This window comes from Scophthalmus maximus, chromosome 21 (assembly GCF_022379125.1).
Source record: "Scophthalmus maximus strain ysfricsl-2021 chromosome 21, ASM2237912v1, whole genome shotgun sequence".
Taxonomy (NCBI): domain Eukaryota; kingdom Metazoa; phylum Chordata; class Actinopteri; order Pleuronectiformes; family Scophthalmidae; genus Scophthalmus; species Scophthalmus maximus.
This window is the reverse complement of record NC_061535.1, coordinates 1,124,861-1,145,000: the sequence shown is the minus strand read 5'-3', so window position 1 is coordinate 1,145,000 and position 20,140 is coordinate 1,124,861. Positions and strand designations below refer to the sequence as shown.

The 20,140-nt window shown below is 44.8% G+C and overlaps 3 protein-coding genes across 3 annotated transcripts in view; 1 reads left to right on the top strand and 2 right to left on the bottom strand.

Moving 5' to 3' along the window:
- The window catches only part of si:ch211-285f17.1 (sickle tail protein homolog), a 102,859-nt gene extending 97,162 nt beyond the window's left edge, over window positions 1-5,697 (bottom strand). The window contains exon 1 of the mRNA XM_047329766.1: window positions 5,560-5,697. Within this exon, the coding sequence (XP_047185722.1) occupies window positions 5,560-5,629 (70 nt within the window). The 5' untranslated portion in view covers window positions 5,630-5,697. The remainder of the gene's footprint in view (window positions 1-5,559) is intronic.
- Window positions 5,698-8,417: 2,720 nt separating this feature from the next.
- Window positions 8,418-10,672, bottom strand: LOC118291274 (OTU domain-containing protein 1). The gene has a single exon (XM_035619397.2). It carries the CDS (start codon window positions 10,282-10,284, stop codon window positions 8,950-8,952), a length of 1,335 nt encoding a protein of 444 aa, XP_035475290.1. The 5' UTR covers window positions 10,285-10,672; the 3' UTR covers window positions 8,418-8,949.
- Window positions 10,673-13,708: 3,036 nt separating this feature from the next.
- tgif1 (TGFB-induced factor homeobox 1) lies at window positions 13,709-18,680 on the top strand. Its single transcript, XM_035619398.2, has 4 exons — window positions 13,709-13,843; window positions 14,011-14,105; window positions 15,997-16,226; window positions 17,037-18,680. The coding sequence occupies exons 2-4, from the start codon at window positions 14,090-14,092 to the stop codon at window positions 17,700-17,702; spliced, it is 912 nt and encodes a 303-aa protein (XP_035475291.2). The 5' UTR covers window positions 13,709-13,843; window positions 14,011-14,089; the 3' UTR covers window positions 17,703-18,680.
- The last annotated feature ends 1,460 nt before the right edge of the window (window positions 18,681-20,140 follow it).

Below are 20,140 nucleotides of genomic sequence, written 5' to 3'. Positions count from 1 at the left end.
TTATAAATTACCTTTTTAGCACAATTACTATTAAAAGGCTGGCTTCAATAAACATGTAAACAGGCCTAAACAAATACTTTATTTTCGACTGAACATCATGCGTACACACTGTGATTTAAAAGTATGCTCATGCAGCAGCAAAAAACAAAATGGATATGAACTCAAGGTCGCTGCTTCATATCAGAGCAACATCCCAAGTTAAAGCTACAGCGTCCCCTTAAATTGTCGCGTTTTACACTCCTGAGGAGAACTTACAAGCCCTCCAGGGAGCTTTTGATCCGCTGTGAAAACAGCTGTTAAGCTTCTCAGGGGTATGGCTATTTCCAGAATGATCATCACAAGTGCCTATCCAATGTGATCAGCATCTTCAGTGGGACAGAAAGCCCACTAGACGTGGCATTTGACACCGTCTCCGAGAGGACAGCGACTTGGTGAAAGATGCCGATGATGGCATCGAGTGAACTATGTATAGAAAACATGTCTTAAGAAATTAAGGCCATGCTTTATCCTGACCTTCGCATTGATTTAATTTCTCGGAGAATTACAAGCTATGAGAACAGCGTCCGCCCCTGTTTTCCAAAGCTTGACACCGATACAGACACCATCTGCATTCCTGAGCTGGTACAGAGGCGCATTCTATGATTATCATTCAAAAACAGCATTTCACATTTAACCCATAGAAATTGCATGAGTACGATAGTATATAGCCATGTTTTCTGTTTGTCCTGGACAGCCTGACAAACCCATCCAAGGAGTGTTAATAGTCTAATGGAGTCTGCATCTCTGCACGGTCTCCTGTTCATGATGACAGTCTTCGTTTTTTGCCCCCTTTTTATTGTTTAGCAATAAATTATGTTGTAAGACAAATTGTTAGGCAAGATACAAATAATGTGTAGTGTTGGTCTTTAATTTTGTGACATGTCATTAGAGTAAGGTCAGGCAAGGTATTGTATTTGAATATGCAAATACCCTTTTTAATACACCCAAAACACAAACCCAGCAGTCTTAATTTGAATCTTCAATCCGTAACTTTTCAAACATTGACAGTGCAGCAAAGCATAAATGTTCCACGAAAGGTCTTTGCAGTGCAGGGAACAAGTTGTTATCGTCAGTAGCATGCACGCAAATGTCTTATTTACTGTGGCGATGCGGTGAGGCAGTGTGACAATTGGTCACTGCTCAGGTGTGATGTAACACGTCCAGTCAACAACAGCTCTATACACCAACACAGTAAACACAGTATGTCTGGAATTTGTTGCATACCACAGTAATGTGTGGGGTTCATTGTTTAAACATTATATATGAAAACATTAAATCATAATAGATTTATAGCCAGGCGTAGAAAGACAAATACTCAAATGAGTATTAGTCTGGGACCTCTCTGTTCATTTTACGATTTCCCAGAGGCGTTACCAATGCACGAAGACCAAAATGCCTCGGGGGGCAATTGGATAGACCTACAACCAGTGAGAGCAGCGAATCATGTGACGTCTGTTGAGCAACGCGAAAATGCCAACAGGCTAGAGCAGAGAGTAGATGTCTGTGATGCTGATTCCACAAAGTCTGTGAACGAGTGTTTTTGTGGGAGAAATATGAAGATATTGTGTACTCTAAGTCAAATGCTTGTTCATCAGCGGCAGCATTGGTCGTTCACAAAAGTCGCTTCTCTCCGCGTCATGGAATAAACCTCGCCCATTATCAGATAATCAATTGTGATTGGACCGGTAAGATTTCTGCCGGAGGGAAACCACTTTCCAATGGAGGGGGTCCAGACTGTATTCTGGCAGAGCAAATTAAATGAGCTTCCAGAATGTGTCTGGGTCCCAGGCTAACAGATTTATCAGATTTTTCTTCTCTAAATTACTGTGTTTATTATGAAGTGATTCTCTCCTGCTGGAAGATCACACTTCTCCCGTTTGTTTATCCTCTATTAAATTCTTTGACCTTTTCAGCTACAATCAATTAAAGGCTGCAACTGACAATTATTTCCATGATAGGAGCATTCTGGAACCCTGATGGTCATTACGCATACAGCACTAAAACGGCAATGTACCTGTGTCAATTCCAAGTGATAATCTTTGCTGCATGTTATACCCCTCTCTCTCTACACAACTGACAACTATAAAACAAAGCCAACAACTGCAAAAAAAAAAAAAAAGAATCCTCAGAGATGCTTTCAATGTCCATTTATCAATTGATTGTTTGGTCTATGAAGTGTAAAAAACAATTGTTACATGCCCATGACAATGTCCTGAAGCTCAAGGTGATCTTTTAATGACTTGTTTTGTCTAACCCAAAACGCCAATAGATACAGTTTATTTTTACATAAGACAGAAGCAACGTCTTACAATTAAGAAGCTGGAATGTAGTAATATTTTGCATTTTTGCTCAATAAATAAATTGATGGGATGATCAAAACAGATTCATATTCTGTGGATTTATTAAAACTTCACCACAATCGTTGAATGTTTCAGCTGTTGGTGATTAATACGATCTCACATAAGTAATAACATACACTGAAAATGCATGTGTACAAAGGGAAAAGTAGCATATCATCCCACAGTGACATGACTGTGGTAGAAGCAAATAGATGTAGATAGAAGTAGACGGGTGTTGAAAGAAAGTCTGAAGGCGTGCCGCGGGATGGCAGAAAATGTTGGACTCACAACAATATGACCATTTCATTTAACTTGGCTTGGTGGACAAAGAGAAGTGACATAGTTGGGTTTGTGGAGAAAGAACCACAGAACAAGCTGCACTAACACCACCACTTAACAGGGTTTCTTTCTTGGCAGAAAGCAAACCGTGGCGCTATTTGAGCGGCTCCTCCTGAAGATCAAGTGATTGAGCTGGATGTTGCAGTGCTCCACCCTCCTCACGAGGACTGTTGCCAGACTGATGGGAACAGGGGAGGCAGTCTCTTCATTCAGCCGTCCAATCAAGACCACATATCCTTCTCCAGACACTGTTGACATATAATCTTCAAATACCGGTGGAAACTTGAGATGTTGAACACTGTGGCTGAGAGAGAGAGCAGCTGCCCAGGACTTTAAGTAATTCACTGAAAGACGTATCACTGTTTTATTCATCGAATGTGCAGCTCTACGATGATCATTCTCAAAGCAAAGAGGCCATGAAGGGCAATGTGAGGAAGAAGGACTAGAGACTAATTACAAAAAAAAATCTGAAGAACACTGCTGATGGCAATTCCCTTTTGTATGAACCAAACTTGAAGACTTCTCCAATTGGATATCACTGGTGACAACCAAAGAGCTGCCCGGGGTCTTTACTAGAAAAGCATGACCGTCAAACGCTTACTGTGACAATGGTGAACAGTGAAGTAACAGCTGAGGTCAAATGGAAGACGGGAACATGGGGAAACAGATCAGGAACCAGGGAGCTTTTCTTCAGATACTCCAGAGCACAGTCATTCGTCTTAGATGAGTCTCGAAAACTCAGCTGGCACAAACAGAATGGTTGGGTATCGTTCCTGGCCGATACCCAGTCTTGAAAACCACATCCACACTAATGCAGATAAACCTGAAAACACGTCTCATTTGGCCTTCAATCCACACTAACCCAGCGTTTTCTCGATTGTTCCAAGGCAATCTCGGGAACGGATACCCTTTGCTTTTCAAAAGTGACCTACAATTCTTAACCTTTCACAGACCTGCTAGTATCTCTACTCCTCAACTACTGTGATAGGCAAGGTGTGATAATCCCCACCCCCACCTTCTGTCTCTCTATAATCCTACACAAACAGCATTTAATGCAGACTGAAGTGAGAAAGTAATAACCTGTCAGATTTTCATGTTACTCTCATCCATTTACTACTATGTAACTGGCACAAAACAAGCGCGTTTAGACATATAATCTGTTCATGAAAAGCCTTTGTACTTGTTTTACAAGAGCTTTACTTGAAAACTCCTCCAGCATACAGAAATCAAAGTGTTTTAACAATGAGCAAAAGATGACTCGACTACATTTCCCTCTTTAATAATATCTGCTGTAGTATTCAATCTGATTGATACCAACTGTTATAGCGGTACAAAAGTGAATGGAGAGATGGATGAGCTTCTATTCTTCTGCTATTCAGTTATTCATATCCCCCATGTCTAATGTGCGTAGTGGATGTGTATTAAACCTTGGCCATCTATCCCTGAGAGGTAGAGGCCAGGGCAATAAGTCCAGCAGCAGTGCTTCGAACCTGGACTGGTTGTGAGGTCGTGCGTGTAGTATATGTGTGTCAAAAGGAGATTGTGTACATCTGGTAGAGAGAGGGATAGAAGAGACTGAAACTTGACCCCGCTGACACTTGCCTCTGGACAGCAGGAAAAAAATGGATGGGCTGACTCAGAATGTGTGGTTTGCTGCTGAAGCTGCCGTTCTGTTGCTCCACACACACACCATCCTGCCCTGCGTACAACCTGAGCTTTTTACCTCCTGCACACAGCATCTGCCCTCCTCCTCACCCTGCTGTGCACATGCATGCAACTGAAACAAACACATACAAACCAGATGTCTGAATCAAACATCAGTACATCTCCCATCGTAGGTAGAAATGTATGACAAACACGGAAACAAAAAATACACTGTCATGCAACCAGAGTGCACTGCAGATGCACCCCTCTTGAGGGCTTTGCAGCAAACTGGCAATTTTCCATTACATCCTTCCTCACGTGTCCTGTCACTCAACCCTGTCACCATGGAGATGAGCTCAGCTTCCCTGGGTCTCATGCTGTAGTAGTGCATATACTGCAGCATGCAGGCACGGCTGCCACTGCCACAAAATCACAAGCACATCTTTAAAACCATCCACTTGGGCAGCAAAAGCACAAAAGGCCGGCGTGTGTCGCTTCCATCTAACAGCATTAATGTCTGGTACATAAAGACTCTGGGATGCAGCGGAAAAAAATGACATCTCAAGGTGAGCATCAGTGAGTGGTGAAAACATTGTTCATGTCTGAAACGAGAATCCCATGTTCTCAAGGAGATAGGGCACCAAATACACAACAGAGACATTTTTTAAATGACATTTAAGCATGTGGGACTTTTGTCCCCATCATTCTATTATAAGGTTAAATTATTTTTGGGGCACGTCTAGAAGTCTTTACGACAAGGTTATGGTGCACAACTGGTTCCCATCACTACAGACAGCTGGATTTCCACGCAGAACATTTTAGGCTACAATAAGCCATACGTGAGAGAAAAGGGAAGAAAAAGCCAACCACTTAATCCAATGGGAGTTGTGGTGTGAGAGTAGCATTAACTCTTTTGCCTCCCATTGTACGACTGTAGAACCATTCCGATTTTTACTGATGACATTGACAGCTACAGACAAGCTTGACAATCCTAACCCCCGAAAGACTTTTTTTTTCCTCCACATTAATAATAATAATAATATATTTGATTTATAAAGCGCTTTTCATGTACCCAAAAACAAAACATTACTGTTCTTGTAAAGTTACTTTTAAATATCAAGGTTAGCAGAGATTCAGCAATTCGTTTTTTTTGTGTGTGGGTGTGTGTGTGTGTGTGTGTGTGTGTTTTTTATCTTACTGTGAGATTTGGGATTTCCTTTGTGATCGCTCGGAGGAAGGTCTGCGAACTGCACCCGGTGTCCCGACATGTCCGACGGCACTTCTTCAGGCCGGGTCAAGCCACGCGACCACCGACGGCTTCTTTTCAAAGTATCCGGCAACTTGCGCGCACCGCGGGTCTCGAGGTGGCCGCGTCACCGCTCGCCCCCCACCCTCCTCCTCCCGTTCCGTCCGTCCGCCCGCCCGGCGCGTGGGAATCCCTCACGCGCGCGCCACTCTCACGCTTGACGCGCACCAATGGCTTTCCATACACGCGCAGCGGTCGTCCACTCTCACGCGTCACGCGCACCGGTCGTCCACTCTCACGCGTCACGCGCACCGGTCGTCCACTCTCCCTCGGGTCCCGCGGTGGCTCCGTTGACAGCGCTGACTGTGTGCCAGCCTACTGCGGTGAAGCAGCCCACCCGGTCCACTCTCACCTGCCCGCTGCCTCCCTCACACTTTTCTGTTCCACATGAGACGCACTGGAGCAGGGATAGGGGGGGGGGGGGGGGGGGGCACTTTCCCTCCTCCCGCATTGGGTGGGAAAAAAAAAATACAAACTTATTTTCTAACATCCAGACATGACTGCGGGGTTACGTCATCACTGTGAAGCTTTCTGGGGGGAAATATGAATATCAAGTCCACAATAAAGTTCAAGGAGGAAGCAGCGCAAATATACCGTTACATAGAGGGAGCCTTGCAGTAGTCTGAACCAGGAAACTGAGACAAAGTTGTCAGCCTTTTATCATTAACAAAAATATATTAAATGTATGCAACTGTATTCCACAATTTCCCCGTGTCTTCTACAAATTAATCTGAAACATTTCCCGTTTCGCCTCTGTGCAGCCCGTCTAGCTCAGTGCAGTGGGGCCAATAAAAACCATGTTGTAAAATCAGACTGAGAAGAATCAAAAAGAAATCTATTGCCTCGATATAGGACCACTGTTACTTGGTCCAAGAGTAAATGGGAGGCTACAGTGCCACCTAATGGAGGAAAAGTGCAACGTTAGTATCTGACATGACAGGTCAAAAGTAAGTGTGTGTGTGTGTGTGTGTGTGTGTGTGTGTGTGTGTGTATAACAGTAGCATCATGTTTTAATAATGCTAATGTTATGAATATGCCTCATCTAGGCCCACGTTGTACATTATATAACAAATACGACATTGTGTTTCTCCTACATTTTTACATGAAAATATTTCTTTCCCCTCAGATTCTCAAAACAAGTGGGGAATTAAAGTGAAATGATAAAAAAAAAAGTAATGATGTCCTCTCTTGTGGTGCCCCAGGTTTCCATCTTTGGTCCATTACTATTTATCTTGTGTATATGCTCGCTTTAGGTCATATCATCAGAATATTTAAAAGGCATCTCCGACTTGTTATACTTATTATATTCAATATTCAGATGAAATTATTTTTTTCCATTTAAGAAATATTGCCAATCTCAGGAACCATGTGTATCACAAGCAGAGCTACAGATTATTATCCACGCTTTTGTTTCATCCTATTTAGACTACTGCCACATCCTTTCACCTGCCTCAGTAAGTCCTATCTGTACCGTCAAAAAGTGCTCCTAAATGCTGCTGCTATTTTTATAAATATAGGGATTGTTTTTAATAATTGGATGAAAAATCGTTTCCAATCAATGACTGCCTGAAGTCTTGAAACTGTGCGGCTGTGTTCAGTTGCTGCTTGTTTGTAAGTCTTTCTGCCTTTAGATTTGTCAACAGTAACTAAAAAGCTCTACTGGGTTGAGATCAGGTAATTGACTTAGCCACAGAAAGAAATCCCATTTCTTAGCCTTGAGAATATTGTGTGTCGCTTTCGTCCGTATGTTTAGGGTCCATCTGCACTGTGAAGTGTCGTCCTGTCAGTTTGGCATCGTTTTGCTGATTCTGAAAGTATGGCCCTTTTACTTTCACCTCAGGATTCATCCTGCTACTTCCATCAACACTCCAGCATCGATAAACACCAGTGACCCAGTTCCACTGGCCGCCGTACAGCGGTTGGCACCTTGTTGTGAATCCTCTGTATTTACATCAATGAAGGCGTCTCTTGATTATAGACTTGGCAATGACACACCTACCTCCTTCAGAGTGTTCTTGACTTAGCTGGATGATGTGAAGGCCTTTTTCTTCACCAAGGTGTGTTCCAGGCATTTTGGTGTTGCCGAGCTTGCCAGTGGATTCTTTCTTTTAAAGAATGTACCAAATTGTTGATTTGGCCACTCCCACTGTTTTGGTATCTCTCTGATTATTATCTTCTTCTTTTTTTCTAGCCTAATGATGGCCTCCTTCACATGCATCGGCACGTCTTTGGACCTCAACCAAGCGGCAACCGAATGCAAGTTCAACACTTGGAATCAACTTCAGAGCTTTTATCTGCCTCTTTTCTCATGGAGCAATGAGGGAATTGGCCACATCTGGTCATGAAACTGCTTGAGCCTCTGAAAATGGAGGGACTATGTCTTGATTGTTTCATTTCAAAGCAATTTTAACAGTGTACAGTGGCTTAAATCCCCCAAAAATTCACTTACGGACCTGACTGTACATCCTGCACCATCTGTCGAACCCTTTAAAAATACTATTATAATAGTGTATGATAATACTGTCTAAATAGTTCTTGCCCCAAATCAGGGGAAGAGTGCCCTTAACATTACCTCATCTGGCCTGCTTCGATTCAATGGATTCCATCAGGGCAGAGTACAATCCTGCACGCGGGATAACAAATGGGTGATGTTATCATTGTGATACTGAGTAACAATATCTGTGGAAATGTAGGCAAGGGACAGACAATCAAGCAACATGCAAGTGATGGAAATATGAAATCCTCGCAAATCAGGTGTCCTCAAAACTTTATTCGGAAATGTTTTTGTCAAATTCCTATAAAGAACTGTAACAATAGAAAAAACAACAACCTTGAATTGTACTCAAAGACACAAAGAGTAAACTCTCTCAACTCATCTGTTGGGACTTTAGTGCAAAAAAGAGCAGCTAAACAGAAAAAGATGCAAACCAAGTCTCTCTGTATTTGAAATGTTTTTGGCGATGGCATAGAAAAGCACAGGCATTATAGAAAAATAACTGGTCTTCCAATGAAAGGCAAATAAATACTATAGACTCAATAGCACTTACATATACAGAAACAGTATTAAAGTGTTTAAACTCATGTTAACATAACCCACACGATCAAAGACAGGCCCGCACACTTTCAGAAAACAACTTAATCAACTAAACAAAACTTCTAGCAATTTGTGTTGTCATAGACAAAATCCAAAGTATGTGCACTGCACTTCCTTTCTCTCACAATACAAATCTTACAAAAAGTGATTTAAAGTACGTAGGCAGATTCAAAAAGGCCCCACAGATTTCACGCAGAGCCATTTTGCTCAATGTACATCTTGGACAATGAGGCCGCCATCGACTTTGCCAGTTCCTCGTCTCTTTTCCTCTGCATCTGGGAGTGTCTGCACCAGTCCTCATACTCTGGGTTGTGGAGACACCTGTCCAAGAGGACGTCGTAGTGGCCGTTGCTGAGCCAACTCAGCCAGACGGCAGGTTTGGAGGGGTCCTCCTGCCCGAGATAGTGGACCATTGCGGAGACGGTGGGGCTCTCCAAGCTCCCCCCTGTTGTCAGGTGGATGTTGACGTTTAGCATCTGGCTCATGGCGAGAAGCTCGGGGTACCCTGCCCAGGCTCCGTCCTGCGCTGCGTTGATCAGGAACTCTCCCACATCCCCCTCGATGATGGGGTTGAACTCATCCAAGTGGTCGGCGATGTGGTGCACCGTCTGCTCTCTGAGCTCCCCGTGCCTCGCCTGGTCCCCGTACGTGGCTTTGCACACAGCTCTGTACAGACAGTTGCCGTCTGGAATGATGTGGTACCTGTATTTATTCCTCTCCTGGAGGTACTTGTTTTGTTTGTCCACCTCTGCCAGGTACCGGGTGACTTTCTCGTTGACTTCCCCTCTCTCTTGGCATCGCTGTGGAGGAGACTCCTGCAGAACACTGAGCTCAAAGGCCCGTCTGTCATCTGACGCCGGGGCAGCTGTGTCACAAGCATCTTCCTTTAGTCTGGCTCCAGGCTGAGCTGCCCTGGATGGGACAGGCTCAACTTCGTGTAATGAGGCCCATCCGTTCCTTCTGGTGGGGACACTGGCCACAGAAACCACATCATCCTCACTTGAATTTCCCACCACCCGGGCGTACTCTGCTATTCTGGGCCCGCAGATGTTGTTGCTGGTGAAAACGAGATTCGCAGCCAGCTCCGGGCGGTCAGGGAAAAGCTCATCGGTCCCATTCCTCAGATGATCTATCAGGTCCACCATCACACCACTGTCATTGCAGAGGATGCGTTCTCCATTGTGTGAGTGGGGCGAGGCTGATCTGGCTTTGGACTCCCTCGTGACGTGGACGGGCACGGACCTCTCCGGTCCACCGGGTCTGCGGATGGAGATCTCCGCAGTGGACGTGAAGTAGATTGGCCTCATCGACGAGGCTTCGTAGCACGAGAAGGCAGGCATGTTGGCGGAAGAAGGAGCCCCTCTCACCGGATCCCCGTTGGTCGCTGAAGTTGCGGTCGGCCTGTCGTCGCCGGGGGAACTCGAGTTCGTCGCGCTCAGTCGCTCGAACGCGGGCGACAAAGTTATCGAAACTCTGCGCGATGACCTCGGGTAGTGTGTCAGCGCGCTGTTGTACAGCTGCATCTTGGAAGAGGGCGCTTTATTTATACCGGACGTGGCAGCCGCGCTGCTCCGGAGCGATGACAACAGCCGCTCAAAATACCCCGCGTGTCATCAACAACAGCGAAGTTGTAGGGGACGTTTCCATGGCCCTGGCTCCGGTCGCCATTGACGCGGACACGGGTCGACGCTCCACTTTAGCCGCCTTGCGTCATTTGCAGCCGGAGTGCCTCCCTAATTTTAGACTTCGAACTGTAACAGGACCCCGCCTGCCTCCAAACGGTCAAGTCAGACAGGCCGACGCCGAAACAGCTTCCGTTCAAACGCTTTCCAAAATAAAATCCTTGTTGACGAACACTTGACGGAAGTTGCCTTTAATTTCAAAGCACCTTCTGACTGGACTATTTTCCCAGCTGACATTAGAACTATTAACTCAGTACACATCTTCAAGAACTTACTTCTCATCCTTTCTCAAAACATCATGTTGCTGCCTTAAATGGTATTGTCTTCTTGTGCTTTTAATTTTGTAAAGCATGTACTTCAATCTGAACTTCATTCTGAGTATTATTATTTTATTATTATTACTTTTTTTTTAAATGATTGTATTATATAATTTTATTTTTATTTTTATTTTTATTTTTATTATTACTTTTGCTGCTACTAATCTCTGTACGCGAGTTGTGGGTTCAGGGTAGAGGGGTCTGTGGGGGTCGGTAAATGAGAGACTTTTTGTATGTATGTATGTATGTAAGTTGTATGTGACTTGTCTGTTGTATTTTTGGTTTTATGTTGGACCCCCTTGAAAACGTGATGGTTCATCTCAAGGGGCTAAACTTTAATAAATTAAAATAATGTTTGTCAGTGAAATTAATGTTGGAATTTGTAAGTAGATAAAAAAAGAGAAATTGGTCCAGCTCATCGTATTATGCCACTGTGCCTAAAATTGTCAACCCCACTTGTACGTTTTCATTGTGTACTGTCATACAACAGTGCCATTTGTTGTCACATTTACAAGTCACATAATGAGTAAATGGAAATCTATTTTGGTCTTATGGGAAACATAGTTTCTTGAATAGAGAGACAGACAGAGGTGAATGTGGACAGTGGAACAAGTAGCCTACTATCTACATATGAAAAGGACATTATCTCTCTGAGTGCACACAACATCACCGTTAGAGATACCTCCATATTGCAAATGAACCAAACAAAAGCTCACAAGACTGACCTTGTTGAATTTCAGTTATTTTGAATTTGATGGAAAAAAAGAAATAATTTAGCACCAAGACACCTACAAATGGTGAAAGATGTACTACTTCAACCACAAGCACCAAAATTAGCCTTGTAAATATCAAAACACTCAAATGATTTAATTACATTTTCATTTTCCCAGTGTATTATTATTATTGTTATTATTGTGGTTACCGTGTATAAGACTGGAACTGGGTGATACTGCTTCTGCTGCTGATGCTTCGCTTACTCATATCTCTATTTTTAACTCATTGTCTGACAGTTTCAGCTTGCCCGGTGTGAAAAGGTCACACTGCTTGTGTTTTGCTATGATTGTGAGAACTTAAAATAGACATTACTTCAGAGGAGTCAGTTACAACTGCAACCATAAAGTAAAGTTTTGATGAAAAACTATACACTGATCAGACACAACATTGAAACCACTGGCAGGTGAGGTGAAAAAACACCGAATGTGGCGTTATTATGCGGTGTTCTGCTGACGTATTGAGCCCTGGCATTCACCTGGATGTTACTCTGACATGTAACACCCACTTATAACATTGTGCGACCAAGCACACCAACGAGCATCTGCGGCATGTGTCACATCCATGAAGGCCTCGCTACGCAGCCCACTGGACTCAAACAAGCTGCGGATGTCCAAGTGCCAGACACCACAGGAAACCCCCGGGTTTTGATGTTGTTTATTTATAGATTAGTAACCGTAGTTGATTGCCCATTCAAATGTATGACTTTGTCACCTGCATATTTTTTAGGCGAGTAACAGTCATACATTTTTCTAGTCAATACTTATTCTAATTGTTAGTCTGACTAATACTTATTCTCATGTGCATTTATTGTTACTGCTCTGTATATAGTATTTATATTTTATACTTGCACATATCTTATTGATTTTTTTCTATTCTGCTATCCACTTTGCTGCTGTAAACACCCAATTTCCCCGTTGTGGGACGAATAAAGGATTATCTTATCTTATCTTGACAACTTATCATAGAATAATATGGATGAGAAAATGACATTATGGATAAATAATTAAGAAAAGCCCATCAAAATCAGACAGAATATTAAAATAGCAGCAGTGATCTTGAAAAAACAACAACGCAGTGTGACACTGCAGTAAAATGACCACTAGAGGGAGTTCGACTACCGCGATGTTTGAAACGCCATGTTGCACTCACGTGCATTACCACATGTGCACCACTCGGGGGCGACGCTTCGATTCAGGGAGAGAGAGAGACAAATAAACGCTCGTCTGGAACAAATGCATTCAAAAAAAAAAGAAGAAAAAAAGGAAAACGTTGCTACAGCAGCTGTCGCAAGGTTGCGCACGGCATACAAATGAAGGCATTGATCGTTTCCTTCGCTGTCTTCAGTAACCTGAACTGGTGCACTAACCTCCAGCTGGTGCTCACAACATCCTCACTGTTGCGCCGGCGTACAGAATATATTTCACACATTTTGTTTTTCCTAGCTCTGATATAAATAAGAGCCATGTTCCTCTAGATTACGATGATGTAAAAATAAACCGTTCAGTCCCTTTAAGCGCGGGCTGTTTGGGAGGGAAACGGTGTTGTTCACAGCAATTTGACGCTATTAAAATCACAACGTGCGTCCCTAATTTGTAAAACACAACAATATAGCGAGACGATATGATCTCCATTTGATAACACAACAATGCTGAGGCTGCTTCACAGAGCTGTGACGAGAGCTGGAGTAGCCTATTGGAGAAAAGGCGCAGACAAATGTGCACGAGGCGCTCACACAAAGAGAAATAGAAAACCCACAAAGTTCGACAACGTAGCTCCACTTCACTTATTTCTGAACAGAAAGCACGTCACAAGTCACCAGTAGCCCGTAGCAATACAGTTGTGATTTTTTTTCTTCTTCTTTTTTTTTTTTTACACTGCGGCGATTATTTATGGAGGACGTTACCACGAGGTCCGCAGTGCTCTCCAGCAGCCTGTTGTTGTTATTGTTGTTGTTGTTATTGTTGATATTCTGACCGCCCGCCTAAATCATCGCCATAATGTAACATGCACAAAAGTAGATGTATGCTTGGGTTTTGTTACGGTGGGGCTGGGGGGGGGGGGGGGGGGGGGGGGGGTCTGCGGCAGAGGAAGATCAGCCCGTCTGTATCCATGTCAGTGTAACAAGCCATGCTGATGTCAGAGCTTTTTCCCTCTGCCCTCCGCGGTGGGAGGATCTCTGGTGCGTTGAGTCACGCAGCTGTCAAAGATAGCTGTCACCCAGTTCCAGGATCAAACACACACACACACACACACACACACACGGTCAATGAGAAAAAGGGCTTTGAGTCGCAGGGACGCAGAGATCTCAGGTAACCCCCCCCCCCCCCTCCCCATCCCTCCCTCAAGTCTCCAAACAAGAGCGAGCAGGGAGGAGAAGAAGAAAGAAAACACACACTCACACACACACACACACACAGAAAACCCCGACTTTTGATGAATAAGGATTTTTGGACACGCACTGTGGGAATATCTGCAGGAAAGAAGAGGAACGCCGCCGCCAGCGCGGGGAGACGGTTTGACGAGGAGGACAGACAAGTGGACACTTTCGGACGGAGATGAAGACGAAAAAGGGTAAGGCTTTTGAGATCGGACAGACAGAAAACAATCGAGTTTCGGTAACCGGAGACATCGAGCGCAGGCTCATGTGCCAGACCACGCAGCCCATTGTTTCCTTCCCAGACGTGACAGGGGGCTTCTTTCTGCCATGTGCTGGCGCGATGTCACAAGTCGACACAGGCGGGTTTACTTCTCATTTGGGACTTTTTGTCCCCACACGCGGTTTTATTCGAGTGTTCACGCTCCCCGCGTCGCCATGTGTTGGGTTTCGGTCTGTTTGTCTCGTTTGTCTTGCGTCGCGGTGTAATTGGGTAAACTTTAAAAGTTCGCTCAAAAAATGTTTTTGTCCAAACCGGGTTAAAGCGCAGCTTCCTTTTCCCCCCCTCAGTGTGAACAGAAGCTACTGGGAAGAGCTACATTTGTGTCGAAAGTTTTCGGGCGACTATTGCGAGTGTGGCATGTCAACGTTCTCACGACTCGGAACGAGCTCCTCGATGATAATAATACAATCAAAAAAAACACAAAAAATCCATCGAGCCATTGCGCACTTTTCCAACCATCTGCCGCGAACAGAAGCGTCTAAATCCAAAATGCGGGCTTGATGTTCATCCTGACCTCATTGTGGGAAGTTGCCTGTCGCCTTGTTACATTGGCGGACCTCGTGGTGCAGCGCGCACTGGCCCGCGCACCCGCCCACACACACACACACACACACACACAATAGAAAGCCCCTTAACAAGTTGTCCAAACTTCCTACACTAGCGGGCTCCTAACACGTCGTTCCTGGCCACAGTGCCGAGCCGTGGTGCGTCGGCGGGACTCGGTTCAACTGCGAAGGCGCCGTTTGCGCGTAGAAACTTTTGAAATTGCGCACAAAGAGCCACGCAGCCCTGGGTTCTTTTGTTTAGTCTGGAGACGCTGATTTGCAACAGGTCTCCCCTCCCCCCTCCTCCTCTCTCCAGCCTACGTAATTACCTCATCCTGTTGGCCGCTCAGACTTGGGAACTTTCTTATTCCTCTCCCACTAGTTTGCCCCCGGAGCAGACTGCACGGGGCTGTAGAGTTTTTAAATTCTTCCAGTGGCATCTGCTTAGGCAGGAAGCTGCAAAAATGCCCTAAACATCATATGAGCAACTTTAAAAAACAACAACCCTGTGTTTCTCCATTCTCTAGAGGAAGATCAAATATCCATGAGTGGTGTCAGTTAAACTCTATTGTCCATGACATTTGATAGCATAACCCGCTGAAAACAGACTAATAAGAAACAAAAACAAGAACAGTTTTTATTTTTTTACAAACTGCTAATAAACATGTTTATTTTCCCCAGGCAAACACGGAAAAAGAAATTCAAATGCTCAAATCCTGTCTCATCGTGACAGACTTTGATCAGACATGCCAGAAATGAAACAAAGGCCAGCAAACTCTTGTAATGTGCGCAGAAACTCCGCCATGCGTCTGTTCGTCAAAACAAAACCTCCCTTCATTCAGGGATTGTTCTTGTAGTCAACCTGGTGTACTCAAGTTACTCCAAGCATGCAAGGTGTGCTCCCAGTCTGTGCAGTAGACCTGGCTTGTATTTGTCGAGGCAGGTTTTGTAACTGACACAGCATCAGACCAGCCTTTGTGACGTCGCTCCCTCCCTCCATCCCTCCCTCCCTTCGCTCCCTCCTCCTCCTTCTCACTCCCTCCTTCGCTCCTTATATGAATCACATGGCTGAACTTGACAGCTTGCTTCTGACACATCAGCTGCCTCCCAGACAGCTTGCGCTTGGTAAACGGCTGCGGCAGATTAGCTGGGAGACTTGATAACTGGGCTGACTGACATAAGACGATACATACCCTCCTTTGTCCTGTTCTCATATGTTCCCCTTTTTCTTTCCTTCTTCCAATGCGCCTGCTTGCACAGGTTTGGTGATGCTGTCAGGGAGCGAGACGGATGATGAGGACGGCGTGGACGCCCCTCTGGATCTGTCGTCCAGCACGGGCAGCAGCGGGAAGAGGAAACGGCGGGGGAACCTGCCCAAGGAGTCCGTTCAGATCCTCAGGGATTGGCTGTACGAGCACCGTTACAACGCGTACCCCTCGGAACAGGAGAAAGCGCTCCTGTCCAAGCAGACTCAGCTCTCCACACTGCAGGTATGGACTCAGATATGACAGAAAATGTACGAGTACTTCACTGCCATTAAACCCTATAAGAGTGTAAACAGATCACTGATATAGTCAGGAGGAAGCAAGTGTCAGCTTGATCGAGTCATTTCCTGTGTGGATGGCAAACAAAACATGACACACAGTAAACTGAAGGTCATCCAAGCCAGCTTGATGTTGCAACATTAAAGTGTATGAGACAACGTGAGTAAACTCACTCCCTGTGTGTTGTGGGCTTGGCTGAGGCACTTGGACAGGAATTTCCCTCCCTCCAGCCCCTTTCCATCCCAGCTGTCTGGGAACAATGCAGAGTCATTTACATAGTTAGAGCTACAAGCCTCCCCGAGCCAGTTACGACTAGCCTAGTGGACCGAGGAGAAAAGAAGAAAGATGACCGTGATTACTGCTCTGACAAAAGAGATTAGTTTTCATTGAAAGCTATTTTAAATACAGGATAGAGACATCCAAACTACACTGTCAGATGGAAGTTGGTGTTTAGCTTCTCATAGTTTGAGCTGTGATCATTATCTTTAGTGTAAATCTGGTGTTTGATTTCTGCAGTGCTGAAATGATCAACAGGAAATGTTAATGGAGTGAAATATGTAGTCTCTGGAGGGGGAATATCTGTGTGTGTGTTCAGCCTTTCATTGTGATTCCTCTATTTAAAACACAGGTGCAAACTGCACCTGGAGATAAGTGTACCAGCAGATTTTCCTTTAAACTGCAAGGCAGAACACAAGTGAGCCATGTGATGCGGCCTTTTCTCAACAGCGTGGATCTTTTTGTTGTGGTCTTCTCCAGGTGTGCAACTGGTTCATCAACGCACGGCGGCGACTTCTCCCAGAGATGCTGCGGAAAGATGGCAAAGATCCCAACCAGTTTACCATTTCCAGGAAAGGTAGCAAGGCCGGCGACAGCTTTTCCGACAGCTCCCAGTCCCCGAAACACAGCAGCCCTGCAGCCGGCGCCGACGAGAGTTACGACAAACGCGTCCTTCACCCCTCCAGCTTCGAACCCGCCATGCCCGGTGTCCTGAGGAAGGCGGTGTCGCCCTCCACGCCCTCTCCGACCTCCCCGTCCCCCTCTCCGGGGCTCATGCCCACCCGCCCGTCTGTCATCTGTCACACCACTGTCACCGCAGCAATGCAGGCGAGCCCGACAGCCTCCCACCCTTCGGTGCCTGGAATGAACTGCGACAAGGCAGCTGAGCTGTTGCAGTCTGCACAGGCGCTGCTCAGGTGCCAGGAGGAGGGGCCAGGCTGCCAGCCACCGCCTGCCACTACCACCACCACCATCCTCAGCAGCAGCATGGAGGGCAACCTGAGCCCCCGCAGCGGGCTGTTCAACACCCCTCCCCCCACCCCTCCAGACCTCACACAAGACTTCAGCGGCTTCCAGCTCCTGGTGGACGTGGCCCTCAAACGGGCTGCAGAGATGGAGCTGCAAGCCAAACAGGTGGTCTCCTAAAGGGAGAAAGTGACGGAAGAAGAGGAGGGAATAGAGACTGACTTTGTGTCTCAACTATGGAACTCCTCTGAGTCTAGTGACTTGTCTTAACGCAACACAGAACAAATCCACACGAAAGCCTGATCATTTCTATTTTTGGTATACCAATCAAATTGATGATGTTTTTTTTATTGAGAAAAAACAAACCGTATCGAGGTGCCTTGGCTGTAAGTTGTTTATTCATTTCATATACATGCGTATGTATCTACATGTGTATCTTATTTGCACACAGGGACCAAAAATGTTATCAGAGAAAATGCTGCCTTGTCTTATGTCTTTCCATGATACTGTATATCATTTTAGAGAGCGAGGAAAAAGCAAGTAACCCCCCCCCCCCCCCTTCACAGACCATTTAGACGGATTGGTCGTCTCCACGCACACTGACTGTTTTCACATTTCAGAGATCAGTTCATGATTGGTCTGCCTCGTTTGTTTGCACACTATAGGCAGAGGAAGGTCATCTCAGTGTCTTAAACATACTTTGCTCTTGGCATCTATGACAAAACTTATTCACTACTGTAGTTAATGTTATGTGTTTTCATGAGTATAGTTTTGATTTTGTACTTTACTTTTAGCTATTTTAAAAGAAAAAAAACTTCAATGCATTTTTTTTTACTCTTATTCCCACCAGTGGACATTTCAGTTGACCAATGTAGCAGGTTCTTAGTCTGAGCCTTCATCCAATCACTCAGCAAAAAACGATGGCCAGTGGACTGGAAAATTTCACACTACAGATGTCTTTTCTGCATTTGCTGTTTTACAACCTGACAAAGACAGGATTTTTTGAAATCACCAAATAAAACCTTTTTCATGTATAATAGGACCATGTGTATAGCTAATGTGACACAATGCCCAATGATGTGATTTCTTTTCATACTGTGCAATGTTTGTGGCAAATAGGAGTCACATGGGATTCAAATAAAGTTTTGTTTTTCTACATCTCAGAATTGATAACTATTTATTTGTAGCAATTTCCCAGCGGAGCACTTTAATCTAATGTGCTTTATACAAGCTGTATTCTTGTAAATCCTGTCAAACTTTGTGAAGATTACTGATTTATCCCCCGAGGATCAGAAGCAAGTACAGGAGGACGGAAATAGGATGGCACTTGTCTACCGCTAGGCATTCAGATACATTCCTGTGTGAGAGGGTTACAACAGCTCCCTCTAATTAGCATAATCCTGCATAAATTAACACGGGCAAACAGCAGACGTCAACGGTTTCTTGCCAACGGGGTTCTATGTGTGTCTGCGTCTCAGTGGAGTCAATAGTAGGGCAGCTTACAACTGAGAATGCTGCCTTGTTCAAGGTGAGGTGTTCCCTTCTAGTCCTGCTACAATCCCAACGCTTCTCTATTGCTCTCAATATGATTTGTTGATGCATTTGCTGATACAGCAATTTGTAAGGAATACAAATTGTTATATTTTCCATTTAAATGAGAATTTAAATAATATGCATACAGATGGGACCAGGTGTGGAATGTCATTGAGTACGTTTACAGAAGTACTTGAACATTTTGTGGGGAAATATTGTACTTTTTACTCAAATACAGATTATAGAATAAATTAATAGTATACTTAATTCTTACATCGACTCGCTCTGGGCCAACTACAGCAGTCACGAGCTACTGTAACATTGAGGCATTTGTTATAACACAAATGCCTTTTGTTACTCACAGGGGATTTTACATTTTGACAATAGTGTATAAAGTTTACATTTTAGAATTACATTTTTTCATGTTTCCTTCTACTTAAAATATATTTACATTGTGGTATTGCAACAATACAATAGTTCTGAATACGTCTTCCACCAGTGTTTAGTTGGTTATCTAAAAGGCAAAAGTGATCTTCAGCGGCCGGACCATTGCCCCTGAAAGCTTGCCCCTGCTGGCCATTACCAAATGTTCAGAATGCATTTTGCGTTTTCCCCCTTTTGTCAGATGCTGCCTGTCATAAGTGACAACTCATGTGGAGGAGGTTGAGCCCAATCAGGAGGATTTAATCACCAATAAGGGTTTAAACAGACCTCCAGGCGCACAGTGGGCGATTGCGGCCCACCATGGTAGGGCCATGTGCAGGACAGACTGACCCAGGGTCAGGCCTTACACAAAGCTGAAACAGAGGTATCTGCATATCCCCCACCCCCCCACCCCCAGCTCTTAACTCTGGCCACTGAGGTCAGTATGCCTCCCCTCAGCATGACTGATGTGTGAATGACAAATCACCAGAAGCTGCATGTTCAGGAGCGTTGAGGCTAAGCCAAGGCCAAAAGTGCCGTCTAATTATGGGGACCCGCCCCTGCGGAAGGGAAATGCCCTTAAAACACACCATGCTGGCCTTGTAATCTGTTTAATTATATTCCAATCGGAAACACATGTGGCGGCATGAAAGAAATGTACA